This window comes from Heterodontus francisci, chromosome 5 (assembly GCF_036365525.1).
Source record: "Heterodontus francisci isolate sHetFra1 chromosome 5, sHetFra1.hap1, whole genome shotgun sequence".
Classification (NCBI taxonomy): domain Eukaryota; kingdom Metazoa; phylum Chordata; class Chondrichthyes; order Heterodontiformes; family Heterodontidae; genus Heterodontus; species Heterodontus francisci.
Window position 1 is genome coordinate 119,733,109 of NC_090375.1, and position 21,978 is coordinate 119,755,086.

General features: G+C 43.8%; 1 protein-coding gene across 2 annotated transcripts in view; it reads right to left on the reverse strand.

Moving 5' to 3' along the window:
- Nucleotides 1–21,978, reverse strand: part of lactb2 (lactamase, beta 2) — a 92,043-nt gene that overhangs the window by 51,592 nt on the left and 18,473 nt on the right. For both annotated transcript variants that reach the window (XR_010974981.1, XM_068030922.1), the window contains exon 3: nucleotides 11,591–11,717. Coding sequence is in view for 1 of the 2 variants with exons in the window: in XM_068030922.1 (XP_067887023.1) it covers nucleotides 11,591–11,717 (127 nt within the window). In the remaining variant the exon portion in view is untranslated. The remainder of the gene's footprint in view (nucleotides 1–11,590; nucleotides 11,718–21,978) is intronic.

Sequence of the window (21,978 nt, forward strand, 5' to 3'; positions counted from 1 at the left end):
TTCCCCCAAGAACCAAGATCACTGTGACTTTCAGTTAATTGTCTATTTGAACACCTTGAGATGACAGCAATTGTCAGTTATGAAACAATTGTTTTTATCATCACAATGTGCGAAACAAATTGTCTCAACCATTTTCCCTTCAGATATTATAGACAAGTAGACCAGTAACATTTGAAAACAAAGTATTTCCATTTGCTGGAAATGTAAACATGTGACTTTCAAAGTTAAAATATCACCATGATGGAATTAGGTTCTGAGTCACAAGGTCTAAGATCCACTCCAGAGACTTGAGCACATAATTTAAGCTGACACTTGAATGCAGTATTGAGGGAGTGCTGCAGTATTAGAGGTGCTGTCAAACTGAAGCCCCATCTGCCCATTCAGAAGGATCCCATGGTACTATTCAAAGAACAGCAGGGAAATTATCCCGGTGTCCTGGTTAACATTTATCCCTCAATCAATACCATTAAAACAGATTATCTGATCATTTTTCTATTGTTATTTGTCGGACATTGCTGTTTGCAAATTGGCCACCACCTTTCCCTACATAACAGTGTTTACGTGTCAAAAATACTTCATTGGCTGTAAGTGCTTTGGGACACCCTGAGGTGACAAAAGGCTCTATTTATATGCAGTTCCGAAGAAGGGTCACTGACCCGAAACGTTAACTCTGCTTCTCTTTCCACAGATGCTGCCAGACCTGCTGAGTGAATCCAGCATTTCTTGTTTTTGTTTCAGATTTCCAGCATCCGCAGTATTTTGCTTTTATTTATATGCAGGTTTATTCTTTCTTGCTTAGGTACTGTGAATTTAAATGAATACTCTTCACTGAACGGTTCAGTCCATGAGATAGCAACCATCCGATATAATTTTCAAACCTATATAGTTTCTTGACACAATATTTGTACTCAATATTTAGTTGTCTTTGCTTCATCCCTTTGCAAAAGAAAATTGTGTTAAACGGCACTACTCCCAGAAACCACAATGTTATCAGTTAGTTGCAATAACTGCTGTGGCAATGAATTTTCAGCCTTCATTTTGAGAAAATATCAATATCACAATACGCCACAGTACATTAATCACGCCTTACTTTTATGTACATAGAGTCATTTACGACACAAAAGGCGGCCATTTGGCCCATTGAGTCCATGCTGGCTCTCCACGGAGCTATCCAGTCAGTCCCACTGCCCCGCTCGATCCCTGTAGCCCTGCAAGTCTATTTTTCTCAGGTGGACATCCAACCTCCTCTTGAAGTCATTGACTGTCTCCACTACTACCATCCTTGTGGGCAGTGAGTTCCAGGTCATTACCACCTGCTGCGTAAAAAAATGCTTCCTCATATTTCCCCTGCATCTCTTGCTCAAAACTTTCAATCTGTGTCCCCTCGTCCTTGTACCATTTGTTCATGGGAACAGTTTTTCCTTATCTAACTTAACTGAGCCCGTCATAATCTTGTACACCTCTATTAAATCTCCCCTCAATCTTTTTTGTTCTAAGGTGAACACACCCATCTTTTCCAACCTATTCTTGTAACTAAAATCCTCCATTCCTGGAACCATTCTGGTAAATCTCCTCTGCATCCTCTCAAGGACCCTCACATCCTTCCAGAAGTGTGGAGACCGGAACTGGACACAATACTCTAGTTGGGGCCTAACCAGAGCTTTATAGAAGTTCAGCACAACTTGCCCGCTTTTGTAGTCTATGCCTCGATTTATGAAGACCAAGATCCCATATGCTTTATTAACCACTCTCAAAAGATGCTCTGCCACTTTCAAAGATCTATGTACATGTACCCTCAGGTCCCTCTGTTCCTCCACACTCTTTAGAACTGCACCATTAAGTATATATTCCCTCTCTCTATTCCTTCTGCCAAAATGCATCACCTCATGCTTGTCAGTATTAAATTCCAACTGCCACCTGTCTGCCCATTCTGCTGGCCTATGTCCTATCGCAGACGGTTCATATCATCCTCACTGTTTGCCACACCTCCAAACTTGGTGTTGTCAGAAAACTTTAAGATTCTACTCTGTATTCCAAGATCCAAGTCATTTATATATATCAAAAAAGCAGTGATTCCAGCACTGATCCTTGGGGAACACCACTGTCTACCATCCTCCAGTCTGAAAAGCAACCATTTACTACGACTCGCTGTTTTCTGTCCTTAAACCAATTTTTTATTCAATTGGACACTGATCCTCCTATTCCATGAGTTTCAATTTTCTTAAACAGCCTTTTAAATGCTACCTTATCAAATGCTTTCTTAAAATCCATATAAACAACATCCACCACATTCCCTTCATCAACCATCTCTGTCACTTCATCAAAAAATTCAAATAGACTTGTCAAGCATGATCTGCCTTTTACAAATTCATGCAGACTATCGTTAATTAACTTGAACCTCTCTAAGTGTCTGTTGATATTTTCTCTGATTATATTTTCTGAAACCTTACCCACCACTGATGTTAAACTAACTGGCCTGTAGTTGCTAGGACTGTCCTTACATCTTTCTTGAATAAGGGTGTCACATTGGCTACTCTCCAATTCTCTGGCACTTCCCTCATATCCAGAGAAGACTGGAAGATTATGGCAAACCTTTCCGCTATCTCCATCACCACTTCCTTTAGCAACCTGTGATGCAAGCCATCCGGACCAGGTGACTTATCTACCTGAAGCATAGCCAGCCTTTTTGTCCCTCCACCCTCTCAGTCTTTACCCTATCCATTGCCTCTACTCTCTCTGCTTCTACTGATATTTTGTCAGCCTCCATTTCCCTCATGAACATTGACGCAAAGTACTCATTATGCATATTTGCCTTGCCCTGCACCTCTAAACATATATTACCCTCTCTGTCTGCTATAGGCTCCACTCCTCCTTTTACCACTCGCTTACTAGTTACACGCTGGTGATTTTTGGGTTCCCTTTTATGTTGACTGCCATTCTATTTTCATATTCTCTCTTTGCCAGTCTATTTTCCTATCTCCCCTCTCAACTTATTGTATATGGCCTGATTCTCACCTGATGAGTTCACCTGAAATGCATCACACACCTTTTTTTGTTTCAGCATCATCCCTATCTTCCTCGTCAAACAAGGAGCCCTATTCTTGGTTCCCCTACCTTTCACCCTTGTTGGAATGCTCATAACCTGTACCTGAAGCTTCTCTTCCTTAAAGATAACGCATTGTTCCAATACAGCTTTTCATGTCAGTCTTTGGTTCCACTCTACCCTGGCTAGATCCCTTCTCATTCCATTGAAATTAGCCCTCTTCCAATCTAGACATTCTACCTTATTTTGTTCCTTGTTTCACTGCATTACTAGTCTAAACCTTCTGATACGATGATCACTCTTACCCAAGTGCTTTCCCACAGACACTTGGCCCACCTCATTTCCCAGCACCAGATCCAGCAATGCCTCTTTTCTAGTTGGGCTGAGAACATACTGATCAAGGAAATTCTCCTGAACACATTTCAGAAATTCCTCCCCCTCCTCACCCTTTACTCTAAAATGATCCCAATCGATATTTGGGGTAATTAAAGTCCCCAATATCACCACTCTATAGTTCTTACACATCTCTGTGATTTCCCTGCATTTTGCTCCTCTATCTCTCTCTCACAATTTGGTGGCCTCTCGAATAACCCTAGTAGTGTGACAATACCCTTTTTGCTCCACAACTTTAACCAAATGGATTCTGTACTTGCCCTTTCAAGGACATCCTTCCTTTCCAGCATTACAATGTCTTCCTTAATTGGGACTGCCACCCCACCTCCCTTTTTTCCTTCTCTATCTTTTCTGAACACTTTATATCCTTGTATATTAAGCACCCAGTCTTTGCCATTTTTAAGCCACGTTTCCGTTATTGCCACAACATCATATTCCCATACTGCTATTTGTGCTTGTAAGTCACTAGCCTTATTTACCACACTTTGTGCTTTTACACACATGCATTGTAATCCTGTCTTTGTATTCTTCGTAGCCCTTCTCAGTCCACTCCCATCTAATACAGAACTACTCCCTTCTCTAGTACTGTCCAACACTCTCACTCTGACCCCACCTAATACCTAGCTATTTCCTACTCCAGTGCTAAATGTATCTTCCAACTCTCTGTGCACCTTGATGTTCCTCTCTTGTATTATCTCCAGGTTTCCACACACCTGCCAAGTTAGTATAAACCCCTCCCCCCACCCCAATAGCACTCGCAAATTGTACCACAAGGAAATTTGTCCCAGCTCTATTCAGACGCAACCCATCCAGCCTGTAAAGGTCCCAACTTCTCCAGAACTGGTCCCAGGAATCTAAAGCCCTCTCTCCTGCACCATCCTTTCAGCCACGCATTCATCTGCACTATTCTCCTATTTCTATTCTCACTTGTGCGTGGTACTGGAAGTAATCCCTAGATTACCACTTTTGAGGTCCTGCTTGCTAATGTCTTACCAAGCTCACTAAACTCTTTCTTCCTACCTATGCCATTGGTATCAGTGTGGACCACGACTGCTGGCTCTTCACCCTCCCCCCTCAGGGGGCTCTGCAGCCATTCAGTGACATCCTTGACCCTGACACCAGGGAGGCAACACACCATCCTGGATTCACATCTGCAGCCGCAGATGGATTAAATGAGGAAAAACTGTGGCAGATGAGGTTCAGTGTGGGTAAGTCTATGTTCATCCACTTTGGACCCAAGAAAGATGATGAGTAGCTCGGAACTGTGGAGGTGCAAAGATTTAGGAATCTACATACAGAAATCACTAAAAACTAGTGGACTAGTCCAAAAAATAATTAAAAAGGATAATGGAATGTTAGCTTTAACTCAAGTGGGCTAGAATACAAAGGGGCAGAAGTTAAGCTTCAGTTGTATAAAGCTCTGGTGAGACTGCATCAGGAGTATTGCATTCAGTTCTGGGCACTGCACCCAGGAAGGATAGATTAACCTTCGGAGGAGGAGTGCAGCAAAGATTCACCAAAATTATTACACAAGATTTACAGCACAGAAATGGGCGATTTGATACAACTGAGAGGCTTGCTAGGCTATTTCTGAGGGCACTTAAGAGTCAATCACATTGGCCCATCACCAGAGGTGGCGGCACAGTGGCATACAGTCGGAAGGGAATTGCTGTGGGAGTCCTCAACATTGACTCCGACCCCATGAAGTCTCAAGGTATCAGGTCAAATATGGACAAAGAAACCTCCTGCTGATTACCACTTACCGAACATACCCCCAGCTGATGAATCAGTGCTTCGCCATGTTGAACACCAACTGGAAGAAGCACTGAGGGTAGCAAGGGCACAGAATGTACTCTGGGTGAGGGACTTCAATGTCCATCAGCAAGAGTGGCTCGGTAGCACCACTACTGGCCAAGACCTGAAGGACAGAGCTGCTAGACTGGGTCTGCGGCAGGTGGTGAAACAAGAGGGAAAAACTTACTTGACCTCATCCTCACCAATCTACCTGTTGCAGATGCATCAGTCCATGACAGTATTGGTAGGAGTGACCACCGCACAGTCCTTGTGGAGACAATGCCCTGTCTTCACATTGAGGATACCCTCCATTGTGTTGTGTGGCACTACCACCATGCTAAATGGGAATGATTTCGAACAGATCTAGCAACTCAAAACTGGGCATCCATGAGGCAGAATTTTATTCAACCACAATCTGCAACCTCATGGCCCGGCATCTTCCCCCACTCTACCATTAGAGTGGAAGCATCATGCAATACACAAGGTTAAGTGATCCCACAACCAACGAATCAGATCTAAGCTCTGCAGTCCTGCCACATCCAGTTGTGAATGGCAGTGGACAATTAAACAACTGACAGGAGAAGGAGGCTCCACAAATATCCCCATCCTCAAAATGGGGGAGTCCAGCACATTAATGCAAAAGACAAGGCTGAAGCATTTGCAGCCATCTTCAGGCAGAAGTGCCAAGTGGATGATCCATCTTGGCCTACTCCTGAGGTCCGCAGCATCACAGATGCCAGTCTTCAGCCAATCTAATTCACTCCACATGATATCTGAAGGCACTGGATACTGCAAAGGCTATGAGCCCAGACAACATTCTGGCAATAGTACTGAAGACTTGTGCTCCAGAACATCCTGGGCGTCACCACTGACCATGAACTGAACTGGACCAGCCACATAAATGCCTTGGCTACAAGAGCAGGTCAGAGGCTAGGAATTCTACAGCGAGTAACTCACCTCAGACTCCCCAATCCACCATCTACAAGGCACAAGTCAGGAGTGTGATGGAATATTCTCTACTTGCCTGGATGAGTGCAGCTCCAACAACACTCAAGAAGCTCGACACCATCCAGGACAAAGCAGCCCGCTTGATTGGCATCTCATCCATCACCTTCGACATTCACTCCCTCCACCACAGACACACAGTGACAGCAGTGTGTACCATCTACAAGATGCACTGCAGCAACTCACTAAGGCTCCTTAGGCAGCACCTTCCAAACCCGTGACCTCTACCACCTAGAAGGGCAAGGGCAGCAGTTGCATGGGAACACCACTACTTGCAAGATCCCCTCCAAGCCACACACCATCCTGACTTGGAACTATATCGCCATTCCTTCACTGTCACTGGGTCAAAATTCTGGAACTCTCCTCCACTACAGCAGTTCAAGAAGGAGGTTCACCACCACCTTCTCAAGGGCAATTAGGGATGGGCAATAAATGCTGGCCTAGCCAGCAACGCTCACATCTCATAAACGAATAAAAAAAAAAGGTCTATGCTGTTGTGTATGCTCCACACGATCTTCCTCCCACTTTATTTCATCTTGCTACCGTACTATCAATAGATCCTTTGATTCCTTTCTCCCTCGTGTATTTATCTAATTCATCATTGATATTCGTCTTAACCACTCTGTGTGGTAGCAAGTTCCACATTCTCACTAATAAGTAAAGAAATATCTCCCGTTTCCTTTTTGAATTTATTAGTAATTATCTTGCATTTATGGCTCTTAGTTTTGGACTAAGTGGAAACATCTTCTCTACATCTAACTTACTGAACTCCTTCATAATTTTAAATATTTTTATTGGGTCACCTTTTCTCGAGAAAAATGCCCCAGCCTGTTAAGTCCTTCCAGATAGTTGTACCCTTTCAGTTCTGGTATCATCCTTGTAATTTTTTGCACTTTCTCCGATGCATGCAACATAGAGGCTAACAGTACTTCTCAGCTTTTGTATTCTATTCTGCTTGAACAGGGTTGCAGTGGCGCAGTGGTTAGCACCGCAGCCTCACAGCTCCAGCGACCCGGGTTTGGTTCTGGGTACTGCCTCTGCGGAGTTTGCAAGTTCTCCCTGTGATTGCGTGGGTTTCCACCGGGTGCTCCGATTTCCTCCCACAGCCAAAGACTTGCAGGTTGATAAGTAAATTGGCCATTGTAAATTGCTCCTAGTGTAGGTAGGTGGTAGGAGAATTGAGGGAAGGTAGGGATGTGGTAGGGAATATGGGATTAATGTAGGATTAGTATAAATGGGTGGTTAATGGCACAGACTCGGTGGGCCGAAGGGCCTGTTTCAGTGCTGTATCTCTCTATGACTAGGGTTGTCCTACATACAGCCCGAGGGTCAGGATACAGCCCGCCAAAGGCTACTATCCAGCCCGCGGATGTAAACTGTACCCGGGGCCGTTCCTCATCCTCCTCAGGGGTCCGTGACAGGAGATGAGAAATTCCACATTGTCAGACCGGCTTTTAAAAAAGATCGCAAGTCAGTTTCACAGCTGACAGATCGTGACATTGGGAACAGCAGTTTCCGATCTTCGAACAGATTCAGGGTTTTCCGGCAGCCTTTTAAAAAACTCAGAATCTGTCCGAAGTACAGCAACTGCTGTTCCCGATGTCAGGATATGTCAGCTGTGAAACTGACTTGATATTTTTTAAAAAACTGATTAACCACCTGCTGAGCACTCCCACTCTCTGAAACAGTCAGAGAAAGAGAGAAAGGGGGGGGCAGAGAGAGAGAGTGAGGGAAAGGGGGACAGAGAGGGGCAAAGAGAGAGAGAGAGAGGGAAAGGGGGACAGAGAGAGAGAGAGGGGAAGGGGGAGGGAGGGGAGGGACAGAGAGAGAAGGAAAGGGGGACAGAGAGCGAGAGGGAAAGGGGGACAGAGATAGAGAGAGTGGGGGGGAAGAGATAGAGAGGGGGGACAGAGAGAGGGAGAGAGTGATCAAGATCATTCCTGACAGAATGACATCTATCCAGAATATACCGCATCACTACAAGTGTGCAAGCAAACATTGACTACTTGTGCAAGCAAAAAAATGCCAGGTATCTCACTAAATCAGTGTCCAACTTAGTGACCAGAAAGTAAAATCAATAAATTAGCCTTCTCATTTAAGGCTGCTGCACAAAAATGCAGCTTTTTTGTTGTTTTGGTTAATAGTAAGATACTTTTTAATGCCTTTATCTTTCCGAAATTGTCTCACCGGCCCCCCATGTAAGACAAAAATTGTAATGTGGCCCCCCACATGAAAAGGTTGGACAACCCTGTGCTAGAAATTGTGTTTTGTTTGTATTTTTTATGGCTTTGTTAACTTGCATCGTTACTTTTAATGATTTGTGAATGTGTACCCCTATATCTTTGATAAGCAAGGATATTAAGGGATATGGAACAGAGGTGGGTAAATGGAGTTAAGACACAGATCAGCCATGATCTCACTGAATGACACAACACGTTTGTTGGACTGAATGGCCTATTCCTGTTCCTATGGTGACTACAAGTCATCAATACGTGAACTGAATATTATAATACACATATCCAATAGGGAAAGTCTGACATCCCATTAAAATACCATGCCACACAATAGCATAGCTCTATCGTGCACTTATTCAAAGTTACTGATAAGCTATTGTTATGACCAGGTGAGAAAGGGGTCTAGAGGTTCCCTCTCAGCCTTCGCCTGGTCTAACCATAACAGGGTTTAATTTTAAAACACCATGTTTTTTAGCTCCCCCTTTTTCACTGCTTCCCAATTGCAAGGCAAAGAAATCAAATCAGACAGGTTTTCTAAGATTTAAACAAGATGGAAGTTTATTAATCTTAAACTCTAATTCGGTTAACGCCTACGAATACGCTATGCGACCATGCTAGCATGCATATGCAATAAACACACATGCAGATATAGACAGAAAAAGTCGAAAGAATAAAGGGTAAAAGTTTGAGGCAATAGCTGGGTTGTAATTACAGTCCTTTGAGTTCAATGTGGAGTTTTTGGTGAAATTAATATGCCTCATTCTTGGCAGGTGGGGGTCTTCATGACACTATTGTAATATTTCAATCACAATATCCTGCTTTCTGGTCACTAATTAGGTTCCCCACAAGAAATTAATCAACTTAAGAACTTTCTTACGGTCCAGAAATGCAGCAATTTTTCAGTCCATAACATACAATTAGTTCAAATTCCCAAAGAACAAAAGGGTCCATTATCACAGATATCTGCACATGCAGAATTAGTTGACCACATTTGAGAAGTTTCAAAGTTCACGTATGATATTGGACCAACAAATATTTCACAAAAATAAGAAGCAAATTTTTTTTATTGGAATACATAAAATTTGCTTCTAAATAGAGTGTAACTAGGGATCAGGTTAAATGGCAGGGAAAGAAATGTTCTTAAATGATCACAGGATAATTACAGATGAGAAAGGGCATTCAGTCCATCTTAGTTCATCCGTCCAGAATGACCCTAAAGTCCTCCCACTACATGATCCAATTATTTATTGTAATAATTTCAGGGTTTCCATTTATACTATCCTATCAATTATGTATTGGTCTCTCTTTGTGTGAAGAAGGATTTCCTGATATCGGTCTTATATTTTCTTTTTAATACTTTGAATCTTTGCACTACTCTTGCAATTTAAAGTAATATTCCAGATTTAGTTTGGATTACATTAAATATTTTATCTGCTCTATAACAACAATATTCAGGCACATCTTTTCCTTTCTTTCCTCATAACTCACACCTTTGACACTAGGGTTCAGCTTTGTGGTTCCTTACCCTTCTACCAGGGCTTCAACGTCTCCCTTGTGTTTTTGTAACCAGATCTGGATACAGTGTCTAAGGTGAAGTCTGACCACAGCAATGCAGTTTAATCATGACTTCCAGTAATCTTATTATTCCACTGCTTGGGTGACTTCTACTCTGCATTGTTAAGACGCGATAGGGTCAATTTTGACTTTTCAGTAGCCAGCTGACAGAACACATTGGCTGGCTGCCTGTTCAGAAGCGAGGAGGCAGCTGTAATTTTGAGGCCCCAATCTCATTTGAATTTGGCAGTTGAGCAGCAGATGGCAAACAGGACTGATGCAGCTTGCTGCTGTTCAGCCTTAGGAATGTTAGGTGGTTAGAATACTGGCAGAGGCCCACATGTAGGTGCTTGGAAAGGATGAACATGATGCTCGTCTGGCAGCAGTCTACATTTTTTTAAGAACTCATTCATGATATTTGGGCGTCACCGGCAAGGTCAGCGTTTATTGCCCATCCAGGCAAGTGCAGAGTATTCCATCACACTCCAGACTTGTGCCTTGTAGGCGGTGAAAAGGGTTTGGGGAGTCAGGAAGTAATTCACTCGCAGCAGCATACCCAGACTCTGACCTGCTCTTGTAGTCACAATAGGCTGGTCCAATTAAGTTTCTGGTCAATAGTGACCACCAGGATGTTGATAATGGGGGATTCAATTATGTTAATACCACTGAATATCAAGAGGCGATTGTAGATTTCTCTTGTTGGAGATACTCATTGCCTGGCACTTATGTGGCATGAACGTTACTTGCCACTTATCAGCCTAAGCCTGAACGTTGTCCAGGTCTTGCTGAATGTGGCACAGACTACTTCATTATCTGAGGAATTGCGAATGTACTGAACACTGCAATCATTAGCGAACATCCCCTCTTCTGACCTTATAATGGAGGGAAGGTGAGATGAAGGAGCTGAAAATGGTTGAGTGCAGGACACTGCCTTGTGGAACTCCTGCAGCAATTTCCTGGGGCTGAGATGATTGGCCTCCAACAACCAGACCATTTTCCTTAGCGCTAGGTATGAGTAAAGCCAATGGAAGTTTCCTCCAATCCTTAATGATTCAATTTACCAGGGATCCTTGGTGCCACACTCAGTGAAATGTTACCTTTATGTCAAGGGCAGTCACTTTTACTACACCTTTATGTGGAGTTAGGAGAACTCCTGCACATTTTAGTTCCGAAGAAAAAAAATCAACTTTAAAAAAAATTCCACCTGTTTCCTGATCAGAACGCTAGTACATGGTTGGAATAATCATGTCACAGGTAGGCCTCTGTGCAAGTTACATCAGGCTGATCGCCAAGGTTAACAAGGCAATAAGGATACTGAGCCTATTTCAAGTCCCATAACACCCCATTAACACTGATTTTTCCTAGGCCCGGTACAGTGTTGAGTCTATTAAGATTCTTAGGTCTTTTTCAACCTCCCTTTTAATTATTGCATTTTACCTATTACGCTGTTAATTTGGACTCAAATAATTCTTTTTGATTTCTATCAAATACAATGTGCATACATTTACAGATATAAAAAGAATCAAAAACTTGCGCAGTAAAAAGGCAACATTGTGTCCAAGAATACCTCAGTGTGGCTCCCTCTGTCTCCAACACATCTCCATCCTCTAGGTATGTGTATTGACTGTCACCTTCTCCAATTGTCTCTTTTTGAGGTGGTCTGTGTGAAAGTTTACTAATTTGAACATCTCCACCTTATAAAATTCAAAAGACATATTAAAAAACAGCAATGGTCTAATTCATTTACAGTCTTAAAAGGATATCGTAGACCTAGTTAAGATAATGTAAACTGTTTACAAATCTGAAAACACACAAGGTATTAGATATGCAGTATGTACAAATGATCGAATTTCTACATACACAGACAGAAGCACTACATTATTCTTTTCAGAGTAAAGCATTCCATATTAAGATTCAGTAATCTCTCTTCTTTTGGGCCTCCTTATCTCGAGAGACAATGGATACGCGCCTGGAGGTGGTCAGTGGTTTGTGAAGCAGCGCCTGGAGTGGCTATAAAGGCCAATTCTGGAGTAACAGGCTCTTCCACAGGTGCTGCAGAGAAATTTGTTTGTTGGGGCTGTTGCACAGTTGGCTCTCCCCTTGCGCCTCTGTCTTTTTTCCTGCCAACTACTAAGTCTCTTCGACTCGCCACAATTTAGCCCTGTCTTTATGGCTGCCCGCCAGCTCTGGCGAATGCTGGCAACTGACTCCCACGACTTGTGATCAATGTCACACGATTTCATGTCGCGTTTGCAGACGTCTTTATAACGGAGACATGGACGGCCGGTGGGTCTGATACCAGTGGCGAGCTCGCTGTACAATGTGTCTTTGGGGATCCTGCCATCTTCCATGCGGCTCACATGGCCAAGCCATCTCAAGCGCCGCTGACTCAGTAGTGTGTATAAGCTGGGGATGTTGGCCGCTTCAAGGACTTCTGTGTTGGAGATATAGTCCTGCCACCTGATGCCAAGTATTCTCCGAAGGCAGCGAAGATGGAATGAATTGAGACGTCGCTCTTGGCTGGCATACGTTGTCCAGGCCTCGCTGCCGTAGAGCAAGGTACTGAGGACACAGGCCTGATACACTCGGACTTTTGTGTTCCGTGTCAGTGCGCCATTTTCCCACACTCTCTTGGCCAGTCTGAACATAGCAGTGGAAGCCTTACCCATGCGCTTGTTGATTTCTGCATCTAGAGACAGGTTACTGGTGATAGTTGAGCCTAGGTAGGTGAACTCTTGAACCACTTCCAGAGCGTGGTCGCCAATATTGATGGATGGAGCATTTCTGACATCCTGCCCCATGATGTTCGTTTTCTTGAGGCTGATGGTTAGGCCAAATTCATTGCAGGCAGACGCAAACCTGTCGATGAGACTCTGCAGGCATTCTTCAGTGTGAGATGTTAAAGCAGCATCGTCAGCAAAGAGGAGTTCTCTGATGAGGACTTTCCGTACTTTGGACTTCGCTCTTAGACGGGCAAGGTTGAACAACCTGCCCCCTGATCTTGTGTGGAGGAAAATTCCTTCTTCAGAGGATTTGAACGCATGTGAAAGCAGCAGGGAGAAGAAAATCCCAAAAAGTGTGGGTGCGAGAACACAGCCCTGTTTCACACCACTCAGGATAGGAAAGGGCTCTGATGAGGAGCCACCATGTTGAATTGTGCCTTTCATATTGTCATGGAATGAGGTGATGATACTTAGTAGCTTTGGTGGACATCCGATCTTTTCTAGTAGTCTGAAGAGACCACGTCTGCTGACGAGGTCAAAGGCTTTGGTGAGATCAATGAAAGCAATGTAGAGGGGCATCTGCTGTTCACGGCATTTCTCCTGTATCTGACGAAGGGAGAACAGCATGTCAATAGTCGATCTCTCTGCACGAAAGCCACACTGTGCCTCAGGGTAGACGCGCTCGGCCAGCTTCTGGAGCCTGTTCAGAGCGACTCGAGCAAAGACTTTCCCCACTATGCTGAGCAGGGAGATTCCACGGTAGTTGTTGCAGTCACCGCGGTCACCTTTGTTTTTATAGAGGGTGATGATGTTGGCATCGCGCATGTCCTGGGGTACTGCTCCCTCGTCCCAGCACAGGCATAGCAGTTCATGTAGTGCTGAGAGTATAGCAGGCTTGGCACTCTTGATTATTTCAGGGGTAATGCTGTCCTTCCCAGGGGCTTTTCCGCTTGCTAGGGAATCAATGGCATCACTGAGTTCCGATTTGGTTGGCTGTATGTCCAGCTCATCCATGACTGGTAGAGGCTGGGCTGCATTGAGGGCAGTCTCAGTGACAGCATTCTCCCTGGAGTACAGTTCTAGGTAGTGCTCAACCCAGCGGTCCATCTGTTTGCGTTGGTCAGTGATTATGTCCCCCGATTTAGATTTGAGGGGGGTGATCTTCTTGATGGTTGGCCCAAGAGCTCTCTTCATGCCATCATACATTCCTCTGATGTTTCCGGTGTCTGAGGCCAGCTGAATATGACTGCATAGGTGTTGCCAGTAGTCGTTTGCGCAACGCCTAGCTGTTCTTTGTGCAGTACTTCTGGCTGCTTTAAGTGCTGCGGATGTTAAATCGCTGGGGGCTTTCTTGTAGTTCAAAAGTGCAATGCGCTTAGCGGCTATGACAGGTTCCAGCTCTTCATTATGAGATTGAAACCAGTCTGCATTTCTCTTCGCACTTTTGCCGTAGGTGGTCAAAGCTGACTCATAGATGGCGTCTCTGATGTGGGCCCACTTGGTCTCAGCATCCCCTGTGGGAGTGTTTTGAAGGGCTGTTACAAGTGAATTTAGAAATTTTTGTAACAGCTGTGGGTGAGAAATTCTGCTCGTGTTGATGCGCGGGTGGCCCTTCTGCTTGGAATGATGCAACTTCTTTGGTCTGAGTCTAACCTTGCTGCACACCAGGGAGTGGTCGGTGTCGCAGTCCGCACTGTGGAAGCTGCGTGTGATTTGAACACTGTTTAAGGCGGCTCGCCTTGTGACAATGAGGTCTAGCTGGTGCCAACGACGTGATCTTGGGTGCCTCCATGAAACCTGGTGACAGGGTTTAGTGTGAAAGAACGAGTTGGTGATGCAGAGGTTATGATAGGTACACAACTCAAGCAGTCTCTGCCCGTTCTCATTCATCCTTCCAACGCCATAGCGCCCAAGGCAGGAGGGCCATGAGTCATGGTCGGCCCCAACCCTGGCATTAAAGTCCCCCAGCAGGAATAGGTGTTCGGTGTTGGGGATGCTGCTAATGATGTTATGGAGTTGTTCATAGAACTGGTCTTTAGCTTCAGGTGCGGAACAGAGTGTTGGAGCATAGATGCTGAGTAGGTGTACTGGACCAGAGGTGGTGAGCAGTCGGATGGACAGTATGCGTTCCGAGCCATTTGAGGGAGGCTCTATCATGCTGAGCAAGGAGTTTCTGATGGCGAAGCCCACTCCATGCTGTCTTGGTTCTTCAGGATCGCATTCCATATTAAGATTCAGTAATGGTACTTAACCAACAAGTCTTTTACTATAAAAATAAGTCTTGAATGTTCAAATAGAAAACAAAAGTACTGGTAATTTGCAGTTTGCTTAAGTTTCAGTTACCAGTACTGTATAATTTACTGCCCCTGCGGTCTCAATCATATTATAGAAATGAAATTGAAAATACACCATGGGAGACCATCATTCACCTCTACTTTGGAGTTATTGACACAACTTGAATTTAGATAGTGCCTTTAACATAGGGAAACACCCCCAAACACTAGACAAAGGTTTAATCCAAAAAGGGGTAATGAACTAAAGGAGAAAGAAGGACTCATGGGGGAGATGGGTTAGGGGAGGGGGGTTGAGATTTGGCTTGGTGGGCAAGGGGAAAGAAGTAAAGGCTGCTGAAAAGATGGTCTCAATCTTAGTAATAAAGTAGTCCAGGAGATTCTCATACTTGTTTTTGGAAGGCAGGTGGGGTCAGGTAGATGGACTTAACGAAACGGTTGGTAGTGGTGAAATGTCATGATTAACTTCGCTTCAATAGCAACTTGTCCTGAAGGGTATTGCTGCCAGACTCAGTTGTGGCAGGTGGTGAGAAAAACAACACGATGGAAAAAACCTACTTAACCTCGGCCTCACCAATCTACCCGTCACAGATGCATCTGTCCATGACAGTATTGGTAGGATTGACTAGTGCATAGTCTATGAAGATGAAGTCCCGTCTTCACACTGAGGACACCCTCCATCGTGTAGTGTGGCATTACCACAGTGTTAAATGGGATTGATTCAAAACAGATCTAGCAGCTTAAAACTGGACATCCATGAGGGGCTGTGGCCCATCAGCAGTAGCAGAATTGTATTCCACTATAATCTGTAACCTCATGGCCCAGCATATCCCTCCCTCTACCATTACCATCAAGTCAGGTTCCAACTATGGTTCAATGAGAATTGTGAAAGGGCATGCTAGGACCAGCACCAGGCATACCTAAAAATGAGGTGGTAACCTGATGAAGTGACAGCGTGCGATAACAAGTATACTATAGATAGAGCTCAGTGATCCCACAACCAATGGATCAGATTAAAGCTCTGCAGTCCTGCCACATTAAGCCATGAATCATAAACAAACAACGAATAGGAGGAGGAGGCTTCATGAAAATTCCCATTCTCAAAGATGGCGGAGCCTAACACGTGACTGCAGAAGCCAAGACCGAAACGTTTGCAACCACCTTGAGCCAGAAGCACTGAGTGGATGATCCATCTCGGCCCTCCTCCTGAGATCCTCACCATCACAGAAAGCCACTCTTCACCAATTCAATTAATTCCACGTGATATCAAGAAACAACTGAGCACACTGGATATAGCAAAGGCTACGTTGGTAGTGCTGAAGACCTGTACTCCAGAACTAGCCGTGCCTCTATCCAAGCTGTTCCAGTACAGCTACAACACTAGCATGTACCCAACAATGTGGAAAATTGCCCAGGTATGTCCTGTTCACAAGAAGCAGGACAAATCTATTCTGCTCAATTACTGCCCTATCAGCCAACTCTCAATCATCAGAAAAGTGATGGAAGGAGTCCACAATACAATCAAGCAGCACTTACACACCAATAACCTGTTCCCTGATGCTCTGTTTGAGTTCTGCCAGGATGCCTTGGCTCCAGACCTCATACAGCCTTGGTCCAAACATGGCCAGAAGAGCTGAATTCCAGTGGTGAGGCAAAAGTGACTGCCCTTGACATCAAGGCAGCATTTGACTGAGAGTGCATCAAGGAGCCCAGTAAAATTGAAAGCAAATGGGATCATGGGGAAAACTCTCTATTGCTTGGAGTCATAGCTAGCACAAAGCAATATGGTTGTAGGTATTGGAGGCCAATTATCTCAGTCCCAGGACATTACTGTAGGTGATCCTCAAGGTAGTGTCCTAGGCCCAACCATCGTCAGCTGCTTCATCAATTACCTTCCCTCTAACACAAGTCCAAAGCGGGGATGTTCACTGATGATTGCACAGGGCTCAGTCCATTCGCAACTCCCCAGATAATGAAGCAGTCCATGCCCACATGCAACAAGATCTGGACAACATTCAGGCTTGGGCTCATAAGTGGCAAGTAATGATCACACCACACAAGTGCTTGGCAATCACCATCTCCAACAACAGAGAGTTCAAGCATCGCCCCTTGACATTCAACAGCATTACCATCAGTGAATCCCCCACCATCAACAGCCTGGCCATCTGCTTGACCAGAAACTTAATTGGACTAGCCACATAAACCCTGTGGCTAGAAGAGCAGGTCAGAGGCTGGGCATTCTGCAGCGAGTGATTCAGCACTTGACTCCCCAAAGCCTAATCACCGTCTACAAAGCACAAGACAGGAGCAGTGTGATGCAATACTCTCCACATGCCTGGTTGAGTGCAGCTCCAACAACACTCAAGTAACTCGAAACTATCAAGGACAAAGCAGCCTGCTTGATCGACATTCTAAGCACCATCTTAAACATTTACTCCCTCTACCACCGGCGTACCACAGGTGCAGTGTGGGCCATCTTTTAGATGCACTTTTACAACTCGCTAAGGCTTCTTTGACAGCATCTCCAAAACCCATGACCTCTACCACCGGGTAGGGTAAAGGCAGAAAGCGCAAGGGAACACCACCACCTTTAAGTCACACATCATCCTGACTTGGAAGTATATCGCTATTCCTTCATCGCAGTGTGTCAATATCCTGGAACGTCCAACCTAACAGCACTGTGGGAGCACCTTCACCACATGGACTGTAGTGGCTCAAAAAGGCAGCTCCCCATCAAAGAAGCTAACAGAAAGTACATACGATCATACGAATTAGAAGCAGGAGTAGGCCACATTGTCCCTCGAACCTGCTCCGCCATTCAATAAGATCATGGCTGATCAAATTTTAACCTCAACTCCACATTCCTGCCTACCCCGGATAACCTTTCTGCCTCTTACTTATCAAGAATCTATCTCCCTCTATCTTAAAAATATTTAAAGACTTTGCTTCAACTGACTTTTGAGGAAGAGAATTCCAAAGACTCACAACCCTCTGAGAGAAAAAATTTCTCATCTCTGGCTTAAATGGGTGACCCCTTATTTTAAAACAGTGACCCCTAGTTCTAGATTCTCCCACAAGGGGAAACATCCTTTCCACAGTCACTCTGTCAAGACCCCTCAGGATCTTATATGTTTCAATCAAGTTGCCTCTTACTCTTCTAAACTCCAGCGGATACAAGCCTGGCCTGTCCAACCTTTCCTCATAAGACAACACGCCCATTCCTGGTATTATTAGCACACTCTTTGCCTTTGCCCCATGACCTCCTTGTCAGTTAATCTCTCGGACCCTCTGTCCTATCAAAACCTTCCCTTTTGTTCTCTTTTTCACCATCCCCACTTTATTTGCTTAAAACCTATTACATTTCTAACCTTTGCCAGTTCTGATGAAAGGTCACTGACCTGAAACGTTAACTCTGCTTCTCTCTCCACAGATGCTGCCAGACCTGCTGAGTATTTCCAGCACTTTTTGTTTTTATTTCAGATTTCCAGCATCTGCAGTATTTTGCTTTTATAATAGTCTAGTAAACCTTCTCTGAACTGCTTCCAATGCATTTACATTCTTCCTTAAATAAAGAGACTAAAGTAATGTTTGGCGGGTGTAAAACCAGCATTCCAATTGATCCAGTGGGTTTCCCATTGGGCGGTTAGGTTAGAATTATCCCCATGACATCTGTTTGCAGCTTTTTATAGTGCCATATGGATGGTCTGTAGGATAAGCCATTGTCTGCATTGTAAATTACCTCCTTAATTCATCATTGTTGCTGGATCAATTTCCAGAAAAATTTGGCACAAATGTCAAATTCACAGTAAATCACACATCTAGCAAATTCTTGCCCAATCTTTATTAACCCTCTCAAAACCCTTTCACAATTTTGATTACTTCTGTTAGATCTCTCGCACCTTTTCTGCCTCAGTGAATACAGCTAGATTTATTCCAAGCCTGTCATCATGACTATATCCTCTCAATCCTGACATCAATTCTTCCATGGCTCTTACACCCTTTGTATAATGGCGAGTCAAAAACAGTACTCAGTACTCCAGCTGTAGTCTAACCAATGTCTTCTACAGATTCATCATTACTTACATGGTTTTTGAACTCAATGCTCTTATACAAATAAAACCCAAAATCACATTTGCCCTTTTGTTACCTATTGCCTCCTGGAATTCTGCTTTTAAAAATTTGCAAATCTGACTCCCAAATATCTCTGTTCCTCCACTTCATTTAGAATTTTACTGTTTTAAATGATGAAGGGATTTGATAGTTTTTTGCATTTACCCTATTTCCTCTGCTGGCAGAATTCAGAACAAGGAGGCTTCACCTCAAAATTAGAGCTACAGCATTTAGGAGTGAAATTAGGAAGCACTTTTTTCCACACAAAGGGTAGTGGAAATGTGGAACGTTGTTACCCAAAAAGGCCATGGATGCTGGATCATTTGAAATTTTCAAGACCGAGACTGATCATTTTTAAGTTAGGCAGAGGTATCAAGGAATATGGATCAAAGGCGGGTAAATGGAGCTCAGATACAGAATTGTGAAACAGACTTGAGGTGCACAATGGGCTACTCCTGTTCCTATACTCATATATTTAGGATATAGTCCCATTCTGTTTCCCCCCTCCCAACATATACTTCTTCACATTTATCCATGTTGAGCATTTTCCAAATAGCTGTCCATTCCCCTAATGCAGTTCCTTCAACTGTCTTCTCAGTCTTCCATGTGCTACTTATAGAACAGTACAGCACAGTACAGGCCCCACGATGTTGTGCCGAACCTTTAACCTACTCTAAGATCAAACTAACTACCTACCCTTCATTCTACTATCATCCATGTACCTATCCAAGAGTCGCTTAAATGTCCCTAATGTATCTGCTTCTCCTACCACCGCTGGCAGCGCATTTCACGTACCCACCACTCTCTGTGTAAAGAACCTACCTCTGACATCTCCCCGAAACCTTCCTCCAATCACCTTAAAATTATGCCCCCTGGTGATAGCCCTTTCCACCCTGGGAAAAAGTCTCTGGCTATCCACTCTATCTATGCCTCTCATCATCTTGTACCCCTCTATCAAGTCACCTCTCATCCTTCTTCGCTCCAATGAGAAAAGCCCTAGCTCCCTCAATCTTTCTTCGTAGGACATGCCCTCCAGTCCAGGCAGCATCCTGGTAAATCTCCTCTGCACCCTCTCTAAAGCTTCCACATCCTTCCTATAATGAGGCAACCAGAACTGAACACAATATTCCAAGTGTGGTCTAACCAGGGCCTTATAGAGCTGCTATTTAATTACCAAGTTATTTGAGTTAAAATCACCAGATGTACCTCCTGATAGGAATCTCCTTTTGTCATTCAGCTATCAGATGAAAAATGGATGAGTCTCACAACTATTAGATGGACATTTCTGACACTCCAGGAACTGAAATACAAAACGTTTTTGTGTATTATAGGTGCAGTTGACAATTTTTATTTTGCAATATGCATTTTTGATTTCCTTTATTTCTGGTTAAAATTGCAAAGAATATTATCTCCCAATTCACCCGTTCTTCTGAGGCCATCAAGAGGGTCATGGGAAACACTTGGAAAAGGCAAAGAACATCACCTAACATACTTGTTTTATGTGACACTTTTTTAAGAGATTCCAAAAGTCCAAATATACCACTTCCACTGCATTTCCTTTTGTCTATACATTTAGTAGTCTCCTTTAAAAACCTCATTAACTACCCTATACAAATCAGTTTTGAAAAATAAAAGCTCATTCTTGCCTTGTCCCTATGCTGCAAGCTGTTCATAAAAAGGTTTTGCCATGTTATAATGGAACAAATCCAAACAGAAAGACAGGTTACTTCACTTAATTACATTTAATTTGAACCAATACGCTATAATTTTGACTTCAAGTAAGCTTTCTGATTGAGGTTAAAAATGATCTAAAGTGTCTCAACATCAGCGTTATGGCTCCTAGGTTCTGAAGCTTCATGATTAAAGGTTACCAGTGACATTTGAGAATTGGGGGTGGTGGGAGAAGATAGAGAAATGTTCTGAATGCAGATTTCCTTCACTTGACTTTCTTCATAATATACAGAACATTAAATATATAGTTTCATAGTAAAAAACTAGCACCATAGAGTAGTGCTGCCCCTATTTCTGCTACATTGGGCCTGCAAACATCCTTTTTATACCACCTACATCCACTTCACTAAAATACAACTGGATTTTGAATTAGGCAGTGATTCGCAAGTTACACAAATTCCTGCTGATATGACAAATTATATTTCTGATGCTCGTTTCTTCACAGGAGCGTTACCAAACAAAATCTGACATTGAGCCACATAAAGAGATATGAGGGCAGTTTTTTTATTCATTCATGGGATGTGAGCATTTCTTGCAGGCCAGCATTTATCACTCATCCCTAATTGCTCTTGAGAAGGTGGTGATGAGCCCCTTTCTTGAACTGCTGCAGTCCACGTGGTGTAGACACACCCATGTGCTGTTAGGGAGGGGGTTCTAGGATTTTGACCCGAAATATTTCCAAGTCAGGATGGTGTGTGACTTAGAGGGGAACTTGCAGGTGGAAGTGCTCCTATGCGTCTGCTGCTCTTGTTCTTCTTGGTGGTAGAGGTCATGCGTTTGGTAGGTGCCGTCGAAGGAGCCTTGGCGAGTTGCTGCAGTGTATCTTGTAGATGGTACACATTGCTGTCACTATGTGGAGGGAGTGAATGTTTAAAATGTTGAATAGGGTGCCGAACAAACTGTTTCGTCATCGATGGTGTCAAGCTTCTTGAGTGTTGTTGGAGCTGCACTCATCTAGGCAAGTGGAGAGAATTCCATCACACTCTTGACTTGTGTCTTGCAGATGGTGGACAGGCTTTGTGGAGTTAGGAGGTGAGTTAGTCTCCAAAGAATTCCCAGCCTCTGAGCCACTCTTGTCGCTACAATATTTATGTGGCTGG